This window comes from Boleophthalmus pectinirostris, unplaced genomic scaffold (assembly GCF_026225935.1).
Source record: "Boleophthalmus pectinirostris isolate CB_2022bp ecotype Guang Dong unplaced genomic scaffold, ASM2622593v1 HiC_scaffold_22, whole genome shotgun sequence".
Taxonomy (NCBI): Eukaryota; Metazoa; Chordata; class Actinopteri; order Gobiiformes; family Gobiidae; genus Boleophthalmus; species Boleophthalmus pectinirostris.
The window spans coordinates 24525611-24546937 of NW_026571190.1; the positions used below are offsets into that span (position 1 = coordinate 24525611).

Consider the following 21327-nt stretch of genomic DNA (forward strand, 5'->3'; position numbering starts at 1 on the left):
CGAGCCTATGGCATGATTTTAGTGGTCTACTACAGATGCTGGCACTATGGGTTGAGAACAGTATGTTCTCTGAACAAATCTTCTGGTCAGCTCAGACCTCAACCTATTGCCACCATAATATCATGATGCAACATGTTCTGTCTTCATAGTATCCCTGCTGATAATGTTTCCAAATGGGCCCCCAATTTATCTCCCAAGTTTGGAAGGAATTCTCTGGGTACCACTGTACCACAGTCTATCGTCTGGTTTCCATCAACAGGCAAATGGTCAAACCAAAAGGACCTATCAAGACCTGGAGTCTGCTCTCTACTGTGTGGCCAGTCTCAACCCTTCATCCTGTAGTTCACATTTACATTAAGAGTATGCGCATAACTCTAACTTCCTCTGCTACTGGTCTCTCCCCTTTTCAGAGTGGCATTGAATATCAACCTCCTCTCCTGTCCATGGGTGAGGTTAAAATTACTACGCAAAGCACCAATGGCTTAGTCCTTTTCTTTATACACTTTATGGTTAAGGGAATGTGACATCCCCATAGCAAACTTGGAGAGCCCAGAGTCCAATTTAGGAACACGAATTTATTGACGGACAAAATGACCAAATAAATAAACCAGGATGTAGAGCGGGTTAATGCAAACATTTTAAGACCAAAATGATGTAAGCTGTATTCTTCACCTTTTGGTGCAGAAGTGCTTTGTGCATTTGTGGACAGAGAAGATGTCTGTGCTTTTTTGTGGATGTAATGTGATTTTTGGCGTGTTCCGCTGCTGTGGTGCCTCATCATGATATTCCGCGAATTCAAACGTTTTCAACGAGAGCCATCCCAGACTGATAATGTCGTCATTATTGTTCACTTTTTCCATTGAATCCTTGGGGGCCCCCCTCTATTTTTTAATGAACAAAATAAGAAATAAAAACACCAGGATCATATAGAGCAATTTAATAAGAACATTTTAAGACTAAAATGACGAGGTTCACTGCCGCAGTTACAGAGAGAGGGGCCACAATATTCCAATGTAAGTCAATAGGAGCCATGGTCAGAAGGAGCTGGAAGAGCCTCCTGGCACACTTCCTATTTGGAACGTGAAGGCTGGCGCGTTAGCTATGTCCATTTTTATATACAATCTATGATTCAAACGGACAGCTTTGGACTTTTGAAACTAGCAAATGTCCCTGACCTTGCTTTGTCAAGTATCAGTGTTTTCTGACCAGTCTGTATTGTGTTGTTTGTTTTGATTGTATTATTTTGCAATAAAATGTTAAATAAAACTAGAATACAATAAAACTCAGTCTGGTACAAGTTTGAAATCAGTATAAATAACTTTTCATTTACATTTGTAATATTTACATCAAACAATGTTAACAGGCATCTACCAAAATCTGTTCATTGTTACAATTGTGAAATTATTTAAGAGGTATAATCTTGTTTTAAACCATGACTAAAGCAGGCCTTAATACTCAGATAGAGTTTTTTGGAGGTTCTTGTATCGCTGAAGTTCTCGTTCAGGCACTGAAGGTTTAAAATCTTTCACCGCTATGAAGAAATCCTCCATAGAAAGACACAATGCAGAGTCCTCACTTTCCAGTTCTGAGAAGAGAGAGGAGAGAGAGACAGGGAGGTGAGAGAAGGTGAGAGAGGTGGGAGAGGAGAAAGAACGTGAGAAGGGAGAAAGATAGAAGGAGAAGAGGAGAGAAGGAGAGAGAGGGGAAAGGAGAGTGGAAGTACAGAGACAGAAAGAAAGGAGAAAGAAAGGGGATATACCAGCCACATGTTAGAACAATGTATTTGTTTTAAACAGTCATTCTAATAAGGTAGAATTGTACTGTAGTTAGTTTTACTCTGTTCAATGAGGCAAATCTTCCTCTTAAGGGCATTGGTCATGGCGTCGCAGCAGAGGGCGTACAGGTCGGCTCCGGTCATGTGACCAGGGCACTGGTCCAAGATGGCCTCTAGGTCCACGCATGGTGCCAAGTTGAACCTGGAGGACGGGGCATGGTAGTTTCATATTAAAAAGCCTGCCCTGATTTATTCCCATGTATTTGAGCAAACTGTGTCTTGCTACCGTACAGATATATTGTATAAGCAGCTCTTGAGGTCAAAATAAGCCAGCTGGGTATCGTCTAACTCTATAAAGCTTTTTATTGTTCCATCAGTTTGCCCCAGGGCAGCTGTGGCTACAATAGCAGCTTACCACCACCAGTTATGGAGTGAATGAATAATGCTCTGTAAAGCATCTTTGAGTGTCCAGAAAAGCGCTATAAAAAACTGATGCATTAACTTTGGACCATTGCAAATGGTTTAAAATGAACTAGTCACATTAGAAAAACAAATGTTTCACAGTGGGGCTTTAACTCTGTTTTAATATGATGAAGTGTTCCACAATGGGGCTTTTTAGACCATTCATTGTTTTTTTAAGTATGTGTCTCTTCACTAGACTGGTTTTGAAAATAGGCTTTTTAAATTTTACACATAAACACATGAATGAAAATGCAGATTTTAAGATCAAGTCTTATATAATTCATCTCATAATTAAAATGAGAAGTGTCATACTTCCTGAGAATGGCCCGTAGGACCTGCAGCTGAGAGCCTCGGTCTTCATTCACACCCACATACACCAGTCTGTCAAACCTACAAGGAAAAGACAAGATATACAAATACAATTAATCCCTAAACTATTAACATTATATTTCATAGGTTAAAGGAACTGTATCTAGAGTTTAGATTTTAAATTCTATAACATGATCTGTGTCTCCAGATATGAGGCAGACATGTTCAAATCAAATACAGCGGAGAAAATAAGTATTTGATCCCTTGCTGATTTTGTAATTTTGTATACTGATAAAGAAATGAACAGTCTAAAAATAAAGATAGAACTTCAAAAAGAAAATCCAAAAAATAATATTAAAGAAAATATATCTCTGCATATCATCTCTAAATCATTAAGGTTCTGTGGCCGTCACTTGGCAACTTGGAGCTTCAGCTCCCTCCAAAGGTTTTCTAGGTCCAGAGACTTCTCCCAATCACTCTCAAAATCATTCAGGTGTTCATTAGCAAACTTCAGGCCGCCCTGAACATCTGCCTTTTGAAGCAGGGGGACCTTACAAACACTGCAGGATTTTAATCCATTGCGGCACGTATCTCATTGTTCTCATGATCACTGAAACCTCATGAGGTGATTGATGGTCATTTGTATTTCTTAAATTATCGAACAATTGCACCAACAGTTTCCTTAACATCAGCCTTTTGCTTAAGGTTTTGTAGCCCATTCCAGCCTTCTGCAGGTCTACAATATTGTCCCTGACATCCTTTAACTGCTCTGTGGTCTTTCCCACGTTGGAGAGTTTGGAGTCTGATTGATTGACTTGATTCTGTAGACAGGTGTCTTTTATATAGCTGACTAGTTAAAACAGGAGTCTAATTCAGATGACGAGTTGATTAGGCAAGGCAAGGCAAGTTTATTTGTATAGCACAATTCGTACACAAAGTAATTCAGAGTGCTTTACAGAATAAGAAATACATTAAAATCATAATAAAAACAAATCAAAACATAAATAATCATGAAGATTAAAATTAAAAAAGAGAGACATAAATTGGAGAGAAGAGTGCGGAATGAAAACCTTTCAGTTACATGCACAGTTAAACAGAAATGTTTTGAGCCTGGATTTAAACAGCGTCACAGAAGAGTCTGTCTCACATGTTCAGGAAGACTGTTCCAGGCTTTTAGCTGCATGAACCTGAAACGCTGACTCCCCTTGTTTAGTCCTGACTCTGGGCACCAGCAGGAGGCCGGTCCCTGAGGTCCTCAGAGTGCGAGATGGTTCATATGACACTAACATGTCACAGATGTACTTTGGTGCTCGGCCATGGAGAGACTTGTACACAAGCAGAGCTGCTTTAAAGTCTATTCTCTGACTACAGGAAGCCAGTGCAGAGACCTGAGCACAGGACTTATGTGCTCGTACTTCCTAGTTCGAGTAAGGATCTGAGCTGCAGCGTTCTGGATGTTCTGCAGCTGTCTCACAGCTCGTTTGGAGAGACCAATGAGCAGACAATTACAGTAGTCTAACCGACAAACGGATGGATAAGTTTCTCCAAGTCTGCTTTAGACAGTAAACCTTTGATTAGGAGTGTTTAACTGGTCTGCGGGAGCCAAAACTCTTAATGGTTGGTAGGGGATCAAATACTTATTTTACACAATGAAATGCAAATCAATTAAAATATTTTCTATAATTTTCTGGATTTCTTTTTGATATTCTTTCTCTCAATGTTAAAATAAACCTACCATTAAAATAATAGACTGTTCATTTCTTTGTCAGTGGACAAACCTACAAAATCAGCAAAGGATCAAATACTTATTTCCTCCATTGTATAGTGATAATAATTGTAATGCTGATATATTCTTAATTACAGAAACATTGGATTTTGATGTCCCATTTATTTATGCTCCAATTTGGTCTTCTGGTTCTCAAGAGGATTATCCATTCAGAAAGCAGATTGCAACTGACATGAGTCGCTCATTTGAGTTGCCTGTTTCAGTGCTGAAATCCATTTGATTTGGCAGCACAGTGGTTAAGTGGCTAGCACTCACGCTTTACAGCAAGAAGGGTTTGATACCATGACCATACGTACAATCCTCTGTCTAAAACGGTAGTCCTGCCCAAGCCTAGCAACAAGATAATGGTGATGGATCTGCCCTGTTCCTGAGATGCCCCAGCGGCAATAAAGGATGGTTCAAGTCCAGAGGAAAAATTTCCTTTCAGGGACAATAAAGTATACTTGTACCTTAAACCATAAACAGGACTCTCTGGCCCTGTTTCGCCCTTTCTTTTCCTAAGCACTAATCCTTGTGAAAGTTCTTGTGAAGGAGCCGTCATGTGCCGTTTGGAGCAAGCAGTGAGGTGTGGCATCATCAGAGCAGCCTGATGTGCAAGACACACCAACAGCTTTAGTTCCATTGTTATTTGGATGCACAAACACACTTTTATTACTTCTTCGCAGAAAACAGCATTGAGATCAAATACACGTTTATTGGCTCTGCAAGATGAATGAGTTTGTGTTTATTTTGTAGCTATTATGCACAAATGAATCTGCACCTAAAATGCACATGGATTTTATCTGTGTATTGTTACCGTAAAATTAATTGTGCAATAGGTCTTTAATATCACCACAATTCTGTCTACAAGTTACTGTACTGCATTTCAATTTCTTCATGTTTTACATATTTTATATAGTTTAACGTTAAGGGCTGCTACGGCAAGTGCATTTCTCCAGTGTAAGAAAAGTCGAAGCTCTGAGTGCTCTAATGAAGGAACCTCCACTCAGCTGTGAAGGAGTGGGAAGTGGAAAAGGAAGGAGGAGTTAGATTTGGAAAGAGCTTCTCGGATCTCAATCTTCACAACCTAAACTCCACCATCGGCAGCCAATCAATAATCAATGAATTGTGGAGGTTTTGAGCTTTTCACATGAAGCATGGTCTGTCCATATACTGAGAAGCAAAACAACTTGTGTCCTCTATCTGCAGCTTAAGGCAATGGCAACACGGTACTACCATACTGCCCTCTACTGACCAAATCTAAACATACTGTATAGAGAGAGAGAGAGACACTTGGTTCTATAGAGAATCCCCACTCCTGCAGACAGATCAAAGGAGTCACTTTCAAACAACTTGATGAGCTCAGCAGCTGACCCTGTAACCTCAAATGTCCTTTAAGTAGTGTAGTAGTTAATCGGGGTTCAAAGACATTACTTTATTGAGATTAATGCTAAGATTAACTAATGTCTTGTTAGCAGAACAATGATATATCCCACTCCTCTGTTAATATCATTATCAGTCAGACATTGTGGCGTCCTAGGGAATACTGGGTGCTATTTGCCACAAACCATGGGCAGGTTTAAATCAATAATTCACCATAAATCAGTAACTCGCTAATAAATATCCAATCCCATGTCAAATTCAATGTTCCTGATGTGATAACATTGCTTGGACTTTTTAAATAATACATCCTGCATAATAATTCATGCTGATCTTTATGTGTACCAAATGCTTTCCATGCCAATTACCTTGTATTTGTGACAATGTTTCGTATGTTAATGACATAGTTTCTTACAGGGAATCTACCAGTTATGTCATCACCAGCTAAAGTGAATTCATGGTAAAACAAAACGCATGTGAGTACGGCCATCTGATTCACTGACAACTGCCGCTGGGACCTTGAATGCCATCACCACACAAGCCGCCTCCTCCGGACCTCTGTGCCTGTGACCCGGCCTGAGACACTGCCTGACAACCCAGACATCTGCGGGATGGTCACTGACCCAAGCAGTGACTATAATTTGCTGAAGTTGGCACATTAACATAAAAATTGCTTCCCCTGCCCACATCGAACGATTAATAATTATAGCAAGTTAAACCATTAGGCTGATTATAGTTGAACCCTGTATTTCACTACCTCAGTGTTAAACTTTTGTGTATAGCAGTTTGATTGAATGTCATAATGAGAACTTTGATTTGTTTAAATGCTTAACCTTTGCCTGTTTTGATCAAATAAACCACACCAAAGAATTCTGGTTTTAATGATTTTTAAAGTTAAATACGTAGTCCCTAACTGGGTACTTTTCCCCTTCAGACTGGTATAATTGATAGGTTTGTGATTATTATGGTTTCATTTTGAATTCTTAGGTGCCCCTCATATTATTGATATATTTTTAGTACTAAACCATTCAACACATAGCTTAACCAACACAATTCCCGCATATGAACACACTACATTACAAGTAAGTCACTACATCAAAGACAATCAAAGCACCAAACTCTTATCTCAGGTAAATTAAGTAGAAGTAGACGTGATACAAAGTGGCTCCCAGTGTTAGAAGGGAGGGTTTTCATGCTCTATGGTCCAGTTACAAATCGTTCTGGATTGAAACAGACGGCACTGGTTGGTCAAGGCAAAATATCAGTAGCAGCAGCAGTAGCAGCAGTATCAGTAGTAGTATTAGTAGTACTCACCTCCCAGGCCTGAGCAGTGATTGGTCAATCAGATCCGGCCGGTTTGTGGCTCCAATCACAAACACTCCAGACGACTGAAGAGAGTCGAGTTCAGACAGGAGCTGAGATACCACCCTGAAACAGCCAGATGCCCTCCCATTAACACAAGGAGAGATTCAGATATCCTCCCATTAAAATAAGAATGAGTCAGAAGCCCTCCAGGCCCCCTGTATCTCAATGCATCAAATGCCTCCCCAAGTAGAGGATGCCCTCCCTTGTCACAGACCTGTCCATAACTCCACCGCTGTCTCCACTGCGTCCTCTAGAGGGGGCCAGAGAGTCAAGTTCATCAAAGAACACCACACATGGGGCAGCGGCACGCGCCCGTGTAAAAACTGTACACACAGGAGGATTTAGAGAGGGACTATTACACTTCTATGGGGTATTAACTGCAAACACATAACATATTCATGTTGCTTCTTAATGGTTTGAAAATGCTATATTTGCCAAAAACAATGTATTAATATGTTAAATAAGTTTCATTTCTGTTTTTGACCCTTAGTAGACCCTTTGCTCCCAGCCCCAAGTCCCTCTCTCTTCAGAGGGACATCACAACACAATGAGTGTGCAATGAAAGTACAGCACATTACACCAGTTTTTTTAAGCATACACTTTCATGATACAAATATTTTATCAAAATGTGTTTTTGAAATCTGGTTGAGTCTCAGACCTTTGCGCACGTTCTCCTCACTCTGGCCCACGTACATGTTGATCAGCTCTGGACCTTTGACACTGAAGCAATAAAAAACATAAATAAGATCTACCTATGAAATAAACCTTGTCTAACCCTGGTTTAAACCCAGTTCTAAACCTGTTCTAAACCCAGTCTTGTACCTGAGGAAGTTCATAGTGCCCTCGGTGGCTATAGCTTTGGCAAGGAGGGTCTTCCCGGTGCCTGGAGGTCCATACAGCAGGAGTCCGGTGCGGTTCAGGCCCAGAGACGTAAGCTCTGGTCGGGTCAGAGGCAGAGATACAGTGTCCAGGATCTGAGTCTTCACATCATGCAGACCACCAACATCCTCCCAGTGCACACACGGGATCTGAGAGAAAACAATTACATCTGTAACACACATGGGATACTAAAACATAAACATGAACACTGTTAAAAACGCTGCTGGCCCTTTAAGGGATGAAGGCTAGACCACTGAAGACTTTTGTGAAGAGGAGCCAGGGAAACTTCTATGGGGTATTAATTATGCTCATAAATTACATATTCAGTTCACCATGTTACCTTTTACTGGTCTTAAAAAAAATATATATATATATATATATTCACCAAAGACAAAATATTAACATGTTTTAAAATGTTACTTATCCAGTGAATCTTGATTTGAGTTCTAACCACAGGGTTCACATATCCACAGCAGCATAATATCTAAACACTATTACAGACCCAAGGGGTCTGAGGGAGTGAGTTCTGACCTTTGGGGCTCCCACAGTCTTGGCTTGGGAGTGCTGCAGAGTCCTGAGTGCTGAGCTGAAGTCCCGATCCTGGAGACAGAGCCCAGAGAGAACAAGAACCTCCTCACTGTGTCCAGGACTGAGCAGAAACAAGAGAAAAATCTGAACTGAGAAAAATGAGAACAAGCTCCAGAAGAGATAGACTGATATATCAGATGGCTGATATTTTCTCAATCAAATCCCAGTCAAGTCCCACTGTACACCGATGTTTTATAGCATGGAAGTCAGCAGACATGTTTCTTTTATTAATAATTATTTAGATCAATATTGTGATTTAAAGATAATGTTCCATGGATGTCATGGATTATAACTACATAGCAGACAAATGCACAATTATGTCTTTACCAGATCTGTATAAGTCTGTGACGCGCCTCTCGACTCGCTTCAGCGACAAGAGCAATGAGGTCCCCCAACACCAAGCCCTGAACAGAGGAAAATATCAGATGTCCTCCTATCATCCTGTGTGTCAGATTCCCTACATGTGTCCGATGCCCTCCCTTAGTTACCGCTGTGATTTTGGCGAGACGGACCAGGTCTACGTCTGGTCCCAGACTGAGGTCTTGGGTCAGTCCTTGGATCATGGACCTCCTCTGCTCCTCCCCTGGGCTCTGCAGTGACACCTGGTGGAGGAAAAATGGTACTACAGCAGCACTGAGGTCTGTGGCTTGAGGTACGGTCGCGATCACTGCCACGCTGCTGGGAGAATCAAGAGGACATGAGTATTATTAGATACATTTATTATACTGCATGTTCAAATTAGGGCTCCACAATGAAGAGCAATCTAATAATCTCTGTTGCCGCAACTGTCATCAGAGGTGGGCAGTGTAGCCAAAAACTGTACTTTAGAGTAACATTACTTCTAAATAAATTATTCAAGTAGCATAACGTGAAAAGTGCTAGTCAAGTAAGAGTAACTTTAAAGTGATTTAATTTGAAGGACTAAATGTTATTGCACAAATTTGGTATCTTTAAAGGATAGACAAAAACAAAAGAAATTAAAACATATCTGAAGAAGCAGTGCAGGAAGCACGAACCTTCAAATCATTTAAAATAAAGCTTTTGTCACTTGTGGACGTTGGCCTCATTGACTGAGTACTGAGTACTACCCACCTCTTATTATAATAGGCTGGCAAAGGCTGCAATTGTGCATTTACATAGTAGAAAGTCCTTTGCAAAGAAGAAGAACCTATGTTTCTATAGAAAAAAGGCCTAGTCGAACCTGCAAATTAGCTGTCTAAACATGACACTTCTGAAATGCATGGTATTATTGTATTAGTTTCTCAGTTCATATTTCAGTTTTCTCTCCAATGTTCATACTCCAGGAATTATTTACCAAATGCATTATTTACCAGTGCATTGAATTTTACTTTAAAATGTACTATTGAAAAAAAACAACAACCACAGGGCTTTCATTTGGGTTATACTTCAAACTTTCGGACAGTTGGACCTCACCTGTTGGAGAGTCGCAGCAACAGTCTTCCCAGAGTGCTTTGCAGTCGTCCCTGCTCAGTTCCACTGGCTCTTAGTAGCAGCTGTAGGTTCCTCAGCACCACCACACAGGGGCACACTTCCTCTGCCTTGTCCAAGATGGCCAACATCTTCTTTTCGGAAGCGGCGAGGGAGTCGGAGCACAGAGACACGCAGTCCACCTAGAGTACACACACATCAACTGGAGGATTGTCACATAGGCCTCTCACAATAACACATTTTGAATGGTGATAGGTTGATTTTAAAAATATCAAAATAAACAATGAATTAAATTAATTTATGCCATTTATTTTATAACCTTAAAACAGTATATTTACAGTAAACCCTTTTGATTCATATTAAACATGTTTTGGGGTAAAAATAATGTAACGCGCTACTACTACAAATTTGGTAATGAAAAAAGTTACTTTCCATAGAGGGTAACTAAGTAAAGTAAGGGATTACTTTTTAAAGATGTAACGAGTAACAAGCAAACACTACTTTTTTGAGTAACTTCCCCAACACTGGTTAATTCTAGTAGCAGTATTTGTAGTAGCAAAAGCAGCAGTAGTAGTTGATGTAGTAGCTGATGTAGTAGTACTTTTAACAGATGCAGGTGCAGTCTGTGCGCTGCAGCTCGGATCACTGTCATTTTTCCAATTCCTCTAGAACCACAGAGAAGAACAGAGCACACACCCAGAGAGCTGACGAAGAAAGAGGAAAAGAGGTTTAAATAAACAATACAAAATCTCCTCTTAAAGTAGCACTGCCTAAACCACTGCTCTATCCACTTACCCCCTGCTAAAGCCAAGGCTAAACCTGGTCTAACCAAGAACTAAACCTGGTCTAACCAAGAACTAAACCTGGTCTAACCCAGTGTTAACCAGAGTTCCTTTAGGACAGACCTGTGTATAAAATGAGGGCTGATGATCTCACACAGACGCTCCACAGACTGGGTCAATCCCTGAGGGTCCACCCGAGTCCAGAAAGAAGCGCCACCCACACAGACAAAGGGGGCAGGGCTATTAGTGGCCACACCCTGAAACACAAAAGGTACAAATCTGTTTTTACTGTTTATAGATGAAAAATCTGGGAATCAAACCAAGGACTTGCTGGCTGTGAGGCTTCAGTACTAAGCACTATTTCACCAATACATATTTAAAATAAATGACTAAATACACACAACTGCTGTACATTTAATCCAGGTCTTACATGATACAAAACCAACTCACTTTTAGCCATGATATCACCTCATCATTTGTGTCATTCACATAAGTTTGAGTAATTATCAGGCTGTCTGCATCCCCAAAGCTCTAAAGCTCAGTTTCATGAAATTTAGTGATAGTTTTAAAGTTAACAGCTATTTTAGTCTCAGTTGAACTACTTTACTCTACAATACTCTATAATAACAAAGTTTTTTCCTTTCTTTTGTGTTAAAAACACAGGCCCTTTCTCATCTCTGGTCCTTTACTGGTCATGAATGCAAATGTGACTCTCTATCAACACTCATACACATTAAGATTTTAATTACATTTCTCTTACAGAATTAGTGATTCTAAATCTGTGACAGTTTCCATAGTTACCATGTAGAGAGAGGTGTGGTCCCTGTCAGACAGGTATGGTCCTGTCACCTCATCTTTGGCTGAACAGACCCTCTGCACTCTGAAGTACAGCACCACAGCACCCCTATAGGAGAGAAGGAAAACAATCAGATGAACCAGTATCTAGCCAGAACGACAAACTTTACAAAGACTAGTGGGTCTGGAACTATATCCTGTCTCCCTGATTCCATAGGGCGTGATTAACTGATTAACCAATCAAAAAGACACATGGGTCATTCATCGCTCACAAAAAAGTGAAAAACCAGCACAGAAGAGAAAAAACAGATTTCTTTAGAATCAACAATCAAAGCACCAAACTCTTATTTACCTTAGGTAAAAGAAGTCATATGTTTTGTTCTACAAATTAGTAGCTATGGTTGGACCAGTTGGAGGTTTTTCATGCTCTATGGTCCAATCCTGATTCTATACCATTCTCGACTGAACAAAATATAGAAGGGTCAGGCAAGTGGAATGTATGAAACAGAATAAAGACAAGAAGTACCTGAGGACTCCCTCTGAGGACTGGACCAGCTCTGGGTGGTTCTGAACCGGGAGCCATCAGGTCTCCCACTGATACCAATCTACCAAAGACAGAGGAGGAAGAGAGAAAGTCGGAGAGACAATCACAGCAACAAAATACATTTATGTGCACAGTCCTTTATCTTTATGGACCAAAATGAACGCATACAATACAACAAATACACTTTTTCTTTACACAATAGAATGTCATTTTCATTCAGCAGTTGTACTTTCTTTTTTTTTTACCATGAGCCCGTATATGTGTGTAATCCCTCAGTCATCCAGGTATGTTCCATAGTGGTCCATGGGCATATACTAGTCTATGTGGTCTTATATTTGTTCTGATAGTTCAAGGTCATTCTAAAGCTATTCTCGAAAGGTTCATTTTCATCCCTGGAATGTGACTCTTTTAGTATTGATACTTGCTCAAATGAATATCTAGTTTTGATACAATTTTTAGCATGGATTATGTCAACAATTTTAACAACTCTGCATAGTGCACCTTTAAATTACAGACAGGTTCTGTATTTACCTGGGTGTGAGGAAGTACTCTGTCAGTATTTGGTTGTAGCTCAGAGTACTGCAGGAGTACAGTGGTGAGTGCACAGGTTGAAGGTGCAATTCAGACGCGAATGGAGGAGATGCAGCGAGAGAGAGAGTCTCAGAGCGCCCGGGAATTGAATCAGGAACCCAGCGCTAAAGAGGGTAGAGCGGCAGAGTGGTTAGCCCTCTCCTCCTCTCAGTAAGGAGGTTGTGGCTTAGATTCCTGATCTCTGTGGAGTGTGTTACTGTGGCAGAGTGGTTAGCCTCCAGTACCTTGATTCGCAGAGAAGTGGCGTTGACAGGAAGTGGCTCTCCCTCGCTCAGATTGAACCACAGTGTTGTTGAGATTAGTCCCATCTCTTGACTGTCCACTTCCAGTTTATCTGCGATTGCCACAGAGACGAGGCGCTCCCTGACCCCGTCCCCTAATGACACACGCACCCACTGATGGTTACAGAGTCCGAGTTTGAGCATCAGGTGTTTGGGGAGGAACAGGGAGTGGTCAAAGGGAAGTAGAAAGGGGAGCAGGGGGGAGACCAGGACATCCACATGGCACTCCATAGCCTGAGGGGGAGAGAGAAAGAAAAAATTCATCACCTACTTTGTTTCCATTTTCCAAATTAAAGGTGTTTTTAAAGCTTAACAAATACTCGGCCTGGTGTGTCACCTGGTTCCATAGCGACAAATAACTTTAATGCCATATAGTGTAATATTCTAGGCAAAACAAAAACGTCACAAGAGACAAAGAGTTAATGTGCCTTCCACCAAAAAGGTTACATAGCGCACCTTTAATTTTTACAGGTTTTAATCACTCAATAAATTGGATTAGTTAATAAAACTAAATTAAATCCCGTTCACAGTAACAATGCATGTCTTCCAAAGGACAAAATGCCTGTAAATGAATAAATGCAATATAGATATGTCCAATGCCATACTGTGGTACATTCCAAGTAATGTAAAATTATCTTCATGAAGATCAGTGGTTAACAGACCACCCATCAGACACATACTGCATCTTCAAAAAGTCTCAAGTGCCCACCTGTAGGATTCCATTAAGCCCCGCTTCCAGCAGCCTGCGCCGCTCCAGCAGAGACCGCCCACTCAGCCCCTCTGACAACACCGCAAAGTCAGAAACACACAGTTTGATTGGCTGAGAGGGCGAGGGAGGCGGCGTCTGTTGAGAGTCTGGCAAGTCAGAACAGTCGGTCAGAACAACGCAGGTCTGAGGAGTGACCTGCCCTCTGGACACAGGGCTGCAGTCCAGAACCAGGAAGTCTAAGGTCTAAGGAAGACATAAGTACAATTACAGCCACACGATTTTGGGGGAAAAAAACAGAATTGTGAGTATTGTGAGTGCACATTGTAAAAAAAACTCCAGGAGCATAAACATTTGAGAGAAGACAGAAATTTTGAATGATAAATTCAAAAAGCTCCAATGCACCTTTTTCACTTTCAATACCGATTTTGATACTATAGCTCAATCTTTGCCATTGCCTGATTTTAATAAATACCAGTGCAGAGAATAATAACAGCATTTATTTCCTTTATAAACAAAATCAAAATGAGACAAAACTCATTCAAATATGTTATATAGTGTTATATACTGTAGCTGTTATTTATCTCTTCAGTAACTACAGAGTAGCTTAGTTAAAATGAAAGTTAAAACATTATGAGACTGAGCCAACTATGACCAGTAAATTATTATTATTACATCAATGTATTTGTCAACTCAGGATAACGACTAAAACAATATTTGGAAGTCAATATCTTATCTGGCACATTTTTCAGTATTTTCAGTTAACCACAGGTACAACAAGATTTTCCTGTTTTAAAAAATTGATATTTTGTTTGTCCTTTGCAAAGGACATTAAATTATATACAAGTATTTGATTAGATTTAATTGTCATATATTGGAGCCCTAATTACAATACAAAACAACTGTGACTTCTTAAGGTTCTGTAAAAGACTAAAACAACAGCAGAAGGTGGTAAGTGTCACAACATTCTATAGGCCAAAACAATTTAAATATTTTCTGCCTTTTTTTTGGTAGTACATGAGCAGTGGGGGTGTGATTATTGCACAAAAAGATGGTGACATTGAGTCTACAGAAAACCTGAGACTGCTCCTGACCTGTGTTGTGTCTGTGAGAAGGAGTGGCTTTCCTCTCTCCACCAACGTCAGGGGCCCACAGCGCTGCAGCAGCCAAGACACGAGGCTCCGATCCTGGGGACAGAGTCCAGATCCCCGCCTGAGACCCAGCACCACCTGGTCCAAGCTAACAGGGTCTAGAATCTGGACTGAACCGGGACCTAGGTCTGAATGTAGGCTGAGGAACTGAGGACTCACCCACAATTGCAATACATTGTCTGAAAAGAGAGAGCAGGGGAGTCAGGCAGCATATGATTCACTCCTGGTTTAGTCTTGGGTTGTGTGAAAAAGATTTCTTATTTAGTGTCATTCAGTATGGGTAGATATAAACTGATGCAGGAGCTTAAGGGGACTGCATAGTCTGTGCTTTTAAGTCAGACATGTCAAACTCAGGCCCGGGGGCCAAAATTGGCCAGTGATATAATTATATTTGGCCCACGACATCATATCAAATATGTATTAGAGCTGGCCCACTGGCTACAGATAGGCTATAGAGACATTATTTATTTAAAGTTTTGTTATTATTTTATATTATGCTTGTTCTGGATTCAATGTTTAAAAAAAAAAAGCATTAAACATTTATTTTAATACGAAAAGGTTTAACATTACATATCTTGATAGAAGAGAAAACATGTAGATGTTGTTGAAATTTTCAATAAATATTTAGTTTGGCCTGCAACTTTTTCACAGGTTTTTAATTTTGGCCCTCTGTGAATTTGAGTTTGACACACCCGTTTTAAGTCAACTGAGCATATTTTAAACCAGTGATATAGACCTAGATCCAACATGTTTACTGCAGAGACCACACACTTGAAGGTGAACTACGTACTTCTCTAGTGGAGGGTCAAATGCCTACTTGTCTTATGGAGATGTTATTGTTTTGCCTGGAAAAGTCCACAGTATGACATTAAACATATCTATCTCCATGGAGGCAAGCGGGTGACATCATCTGGCCAAGTTACATGTCAGATCTGTGGAGAGGTAACCCCACAGGCTTCTGTGGAACTTTTCAGGCAAAGCAATAACATCTCCATGGAGATAAGAAAAGCTGTAGTGCACTTTAATGTTGCACAGATTGTAATAAATACGCATTTGCGGTTGGACTATCCCTAAAACCCCTTTCTGATAAAATACGTTTCATTTCACAGATTGGATTCGTAATTTTTAACAACTTTCCCTCTGTCTCACCTGTGCCCCCTGCTCCTCTCCACAACTCCAGTTCGGTCGCGACGGCTCGCAGAAACACTGTCCGGGCTCTGCTGCTCTCTGCCCGGTGTGGAGTGAATAGCAGCGCAACCTGGAGGTCCGTGTCCGCTTCATGACCCTCGCCGAGCAGAGTCTGGAGCTCTACACGGGGCAGAAGCGCGTCTAGCGGACTGAAACCTGTGGGGAACGGGTCCAGTGCGCACAACTCCGCCTGCGCCGCCATCACCGACTACGATCAGGGTTGCCAGATTTTCTGAGGGAATCCAAGGACCAAGCCTTTGAAAAACCGCTATAAAAAAATAAATACATTTAAAAAATAAATAAAAAATATTTCATCGGATTTAGTAATCAAAAAATAAACTTCTTAGTCTTAGTCTTTAGTCTTAGTCTAAATATTTTAATTTCATCACTCCGTTAGACAGCTAAAAAGCCACACAAACTATGAATGCCTGTAAAACTGTATTACAGTTTATTATCACGTAACAGACTTAATAACTAAAGAGTCGCTTTTCTGGTATGAAAGCGCTGCTAAAGAGCAAGCCTCAAAAAACACTCAAAATCTTAATGTGACTTTCCAAAACAGAAGCCTAAAGTCGCTATAAAAATGCATATTTGGCAACTCAGATTGGCTTCCTCAGCTGTGGAGGGCGGGCAAGCTCTTTGCTTTACTGCCGCCTGCTGGAACATCTCATTCATGGGGAGAAAAGGAGGTAAATTTGGGAAATTGTGGTTTGTAGGCTGAATCCTTTTAGAATTTATACATCGTATTGTGTTTAATTTACCAGGCAAAATAGCTGGACCCATCTTCAGATCTGAGTCAGGATCCTGGTCAGGACTCAGGAGTACTGAACATTTTTCAGGGTGTAGGTAAGATTTCTTTGTGTGCATTTCTCAGTTTGTTTTAATTTGCTTGATTTCAACTTAATGTGGATTTGATCTGGAATCTAAAGTAATTTGTAACATTGTGCAAATATTATTAGGCTTTCTTTTTCGATAGAAAAGGAGTTTTGTTTTATCTCTACCTGAACATTGTGGTCTAAAATGACTTCCGAATGTTTCACTTCGTAACCAGATCTTATTAAAATTAATATTTTGAAAAAAACAAACAAAAACAAAACAAAAAACAAATGCATTCTCATCCATCAGGTTTTTATTCCAATAAATTATACAAATCAATCAAAGGCAAAAAAAAAATACATGTGTAATTTATTCTGGACTGCGATTGGTTGGCTCTGTCATGCTTAGAGTCAGGTCAAACATGATAATCCAAACAGATTTGTTTTATTCAGCAAAGCTTGTCAAGTAAAGGAGATCACTGGTCACCATTTACAAACATCTTATTGCACCTGCGGAAAGCTGCTATTTTTTCTAGTCCCTGTGATTTTTTTCCCCCCTTTTTTTCCTAATAAGCAGCAATATTTTGGTTTTGACCACGCATCTCTCTGATTGGCTAATCAATCCTGTTGCCAATCTGAATTCTGGGAGATTCTGATGACCAGGCTCACATCTTCAGAAAGTACTGGAGTATTCTGAATCCCAGGCAACATTTTTTTTATTCAAATCAGAATTTCAGAGCATTTTGGTTGAGACTTTGGTAGTTGTGGTGACACTTGACGATTCTCTAAAATTTCCCAGGTAAAAAATAGTATTGTCTGCTCACTTGTTTGGGCAAAATCTACTCATTATGTATTTTAGAATTCAAGGGGCCACAGTGGCTTGGCTTTAAACAGTCCCTCCTCAGTCCATCGCTTTCACTCAAAATTATATTATATTTGTTTTAAAATTCATAAAATTCTAGTTCAGTCTGTTGTCTGTTGCGATGCTGGGTTTTGTTTCAAGGCTGCGTCTGTTTGGACAGGACTCCTCAGAGTGCGTTGTGATTGGACGGAGCTCTTCATGGCCTTATTCATGATCCAGGTGAACAGGTGAACCGTAATGAAGGCCCCGCCCACAGCCCACGGCCAATTCCTCCTCAGCCAACTCTGAGAGCGCATCTCCTCTTCAGTTTATCTGTAAAAACAAGCAGACTTAATATCAGTACTTCTTTCAAACCAATTCTTTCTTTTGCCTTCCCCCATCAGATTATTTTAACGTTTTATGCTTCACACCCACATAAAACAAAAACTGACACAAAGTTCAACTTCTTCTCTGTCAGTATAAATAAAAGTGAAAATTATTTTAGCTTCAGAAAGTGCCATTATTCAACCTTTAAAACATAATTGTTGAAATAGTGGAAAGGAATAAGGAATTCAAGACATAAAATTAATACGACAAATATGTGGAGCAATCCCAAATAATTAATGATAACATTGTTAGATCATTGGTTTAGATATTTCTTTCAAAAACAGTGAATCTCCAACAGGGTTATATAGGCCCCTGCTCTCCACTTGAAATGATGACATCCTCCTAAAATACTCCTAAAATATAAATGCAGCCTATTCCTAATTTGGGACCTAGTTTGTTAGTGCAGCCTGTGCAGTTCAAAGAACATAGGTAAGGGACCATCGGATTGTTTGTTTTTCTTGAATCCATGGAGACAAGACGCTAGCTAAGGAGCTAGTTAGCTATGGGCACTGAAATGTTGCACACTTTTTATGTCATATGTTTCAGCAAATGTGGCAGAAGACCTTTCAGAGGAAACACTTTGAGAGAATGGACTATTTCGTCACCAACCGAAACACCAGACCGGGTTAAGCACAAGCTGTATTGACGTATGAAAGTTGTATGTTAATGAATATTTTTGTATGAATGTAACAGTGGCGATTATGCTTTTCTTTCATGTATGCCTCCCCCTGGCATTCTATTCTATTTGTTATGTTGTGTGTATATTGTTATGTTATTTTCTGTATTACCATTTGTTATTTAATAAAAACATTTTTGATATAAAAAAAAAAAGTAAGCGCAAGGCCTTTCCTGTTATGTTCACCTGGCGCCCCCTGGAGGCTGCTGTGATACTGCAGGACACTCTTGTTCAAACTGCACTGAGCCCTTTGACTGAGACACAAAGGCCACTGAGATGTGCAGTGTAAATTTGATTTTTACTTTCACATATAGCTACATTTGTGTAATTATTATTTATTTGACACCAGTTCCTTGCCATTTTTGCATATTATTTTAAATGTATTATTAACACTTATATTGTTGCTCTTTGTTACGTTATTTTAATGTGACGTGTGAGCTTCTGTGTCCAAATCATTTCCCTTGTGGTTCAATAAAGTTTGCCTAAGTCTAACAGTTGTCAAAAAAATAAAATAAAATAACTCTATACCCTACCTTAAAAGAGACCTACCTTAATGAGAGGAGGCAGGATCCACACCTTCACTGATTCTTGGCTCTAGCTGCAGGTGGAGGCGAGGGAGAGAGGAAGGTGACGATGCCCGGCTCCGGCACCTCGTCTCTGGGTCGGTTCAGTGGGTGAGAGTCCTTCAAGTTGTACCAGCCCCAGTGAACCAGACCAAGACTTGTGCCCATCACAATCAACACTTTATAGTTTTTCCAGAAATTAGCCAGACCCATGGTACAGAGAAAGAGAACTGGAGAGAAAATTACGCAAATATTTCAAGGAGTGCAGCTGATTATGTTGCTATTGTTTGACAGTGTCCTATAGTACGCGAAACTTCTTCTCACTATGGACACCTTTAAACCATTTCACATTTAACCAAGCTGTAATAACAAAATTATAACAAACATTTAATTCTTACATCATGATTCTCTTACGCTTTCATAACTCACCCGGATCAGGGTTTGCACAAAGTTTTTCCTTGATGTATTGTTTTAAAATACAGTCACCCCAATCAGTATTAAAGTTAGGGCCACTCTGTAACCATATCTTAACCAAACCACACCCCCTGTCCTTTAAATGTGTAAAAACAACCTTAAAAAGGGAAATCTCGCTCTCACCTTCAGAGTTCAGCTTCGACACCGGGCTGCGCCATCTTGGACCGGGTCCTCTCTGGGTCCTACAGCCGAAGACCCCCCAGCTCTGCCAGGGTAAAGGGTTTAACAGCCCCCCCTTCAAGTGAATAAAATCATTTCACTTTAAAATAAAGGATTTTTGTGTTAAAACAGCGCGTAAAAACAGTGAAAATACACAATTTGACGTTTGTTTTGATCAGGCGCCGCGCGAGGAACCTCACTGTGCAGGTGTGTCTTTCTATACGGGCCATATATCCATAATCTATAATAACATTTTTATTATTAATTATATTTATATAAGATGACTAATAAAGACTAATAAAGATTTCATAGGACCAGTCATTAAATATCATCAAAATATCAATAAATCATTTCTCTATTGAACCATTTAGTTAAAAATATTGATTTATTTTGTTTTGTAATGCATTCATTATTCCAGACATTTATATGGAGAGAAGTTATGCTTATAGCATACTTTTTATGCCAACAACGCTTGCTGAAAACCACATATTTTAAGAGAAGTTTTGTAACACTGTAATTACATCCCAGCACAAAAGAAAGACCCCCAACGTCATTAAAGACATTACTAGAGATAAAATAGCATATGGAGTCAGGGTTTCCAATGCATTGTCTGACCCACTTGATCTTAAACATGTAGTTTAAATCAGAGAACCTTAATAATTCAAGGCCTCCTGCCTCTTTGGGCCCCCACTGCTCTTTTGACATAATGGTGTTTGTTTTTCTAGGCAGTCTGTAATAGATTGTTGATATCGTTAGACATTTTACCACTCACATTCAGAGATAAAGCTGGATAGACAAACCTTGAAATCCATTCAGCTTTTGTAGTAGTAGATGACAAAAGCTATTTTATTTTGTGTTATTTTAAAGGTGCACTATGCCTTCCTAAAATGGAACAAGTAACATTACTTTATTACCACAGTTAAGCTATTTTATTTGGTTTATTCAAATGGTAATTTTGTAAATGTAAATATTTTGAACTTTATTGTCTTACAACATGTTAATTATTATTTTGAGAAGAATATAAACAGTAACAAGAGCCTTATCTTTAGGTCAGAATTCTTGTTTGGGTCGGAGTTGGGAACTGCAGACGTGCAGAGGAGAAAGGATCATCTTTAGGCGAGCCCTAGCCTGAATAGTCGAACAATGGCAGCTTGAAGCCCAACTGCTTACAAACACATTGAACATTGGACAAGGATTGAAAAGGACCTAAAAGTATACCCGGCTATAGTAGTCTTTTATTTTATTTGGGGTAAAACCACACGCTGTTTCTTTAAATCCACAAATAATTGAACTTAATTACAAACCATTTATCACTTTAACTCAAAGTGTTGTCAGTGTCCTCTGTTGTTATTCCCTCAGGCTCATTTGTATCTAGAATCTCTCTGCATGTGGCCTATATTCCC

The 21327-nt window shown here is 39.8% G+C and overlaps 1 protein-coding gene across 1 annotated transcript; it reads right to left on the reverse strand.

Annotated features, from left to right (window-relative positions):
* Positions 1–922: 922 nt before the first annotated feature.
* On the reverse strand, positions 923–16221 carry pex6 (peroxisomal biogenesis factor 6). The gene is given in 21 exon segments (XM_020931451.2): positions 923–1585; positions 1837–1976; positions 2549–2626; positions 7005–7118; positions 7270–7378; positions 7714–7775; positions 7878–8083; positions 8466–8583; positions 8850–8926; positions 9011–9200; positions 9957–10153; positions 10573–10675; positions 10877–11010; positions 11555–11657; positions 12075–12128; positions 12130–12153; positions 12624–12787; positions 12908–13198; positions 13674–13916; positions 14765–15000; positions 15971–16221. Coding segments are annotated over 21 exon segments (3021 nt in total). The 5' UTR covers positions 16212–16221; the 3' UTR covers positions 923–1448.
* Between the last annotated feature and the right edge of the window lie 5106 nt (positions 16222–21327).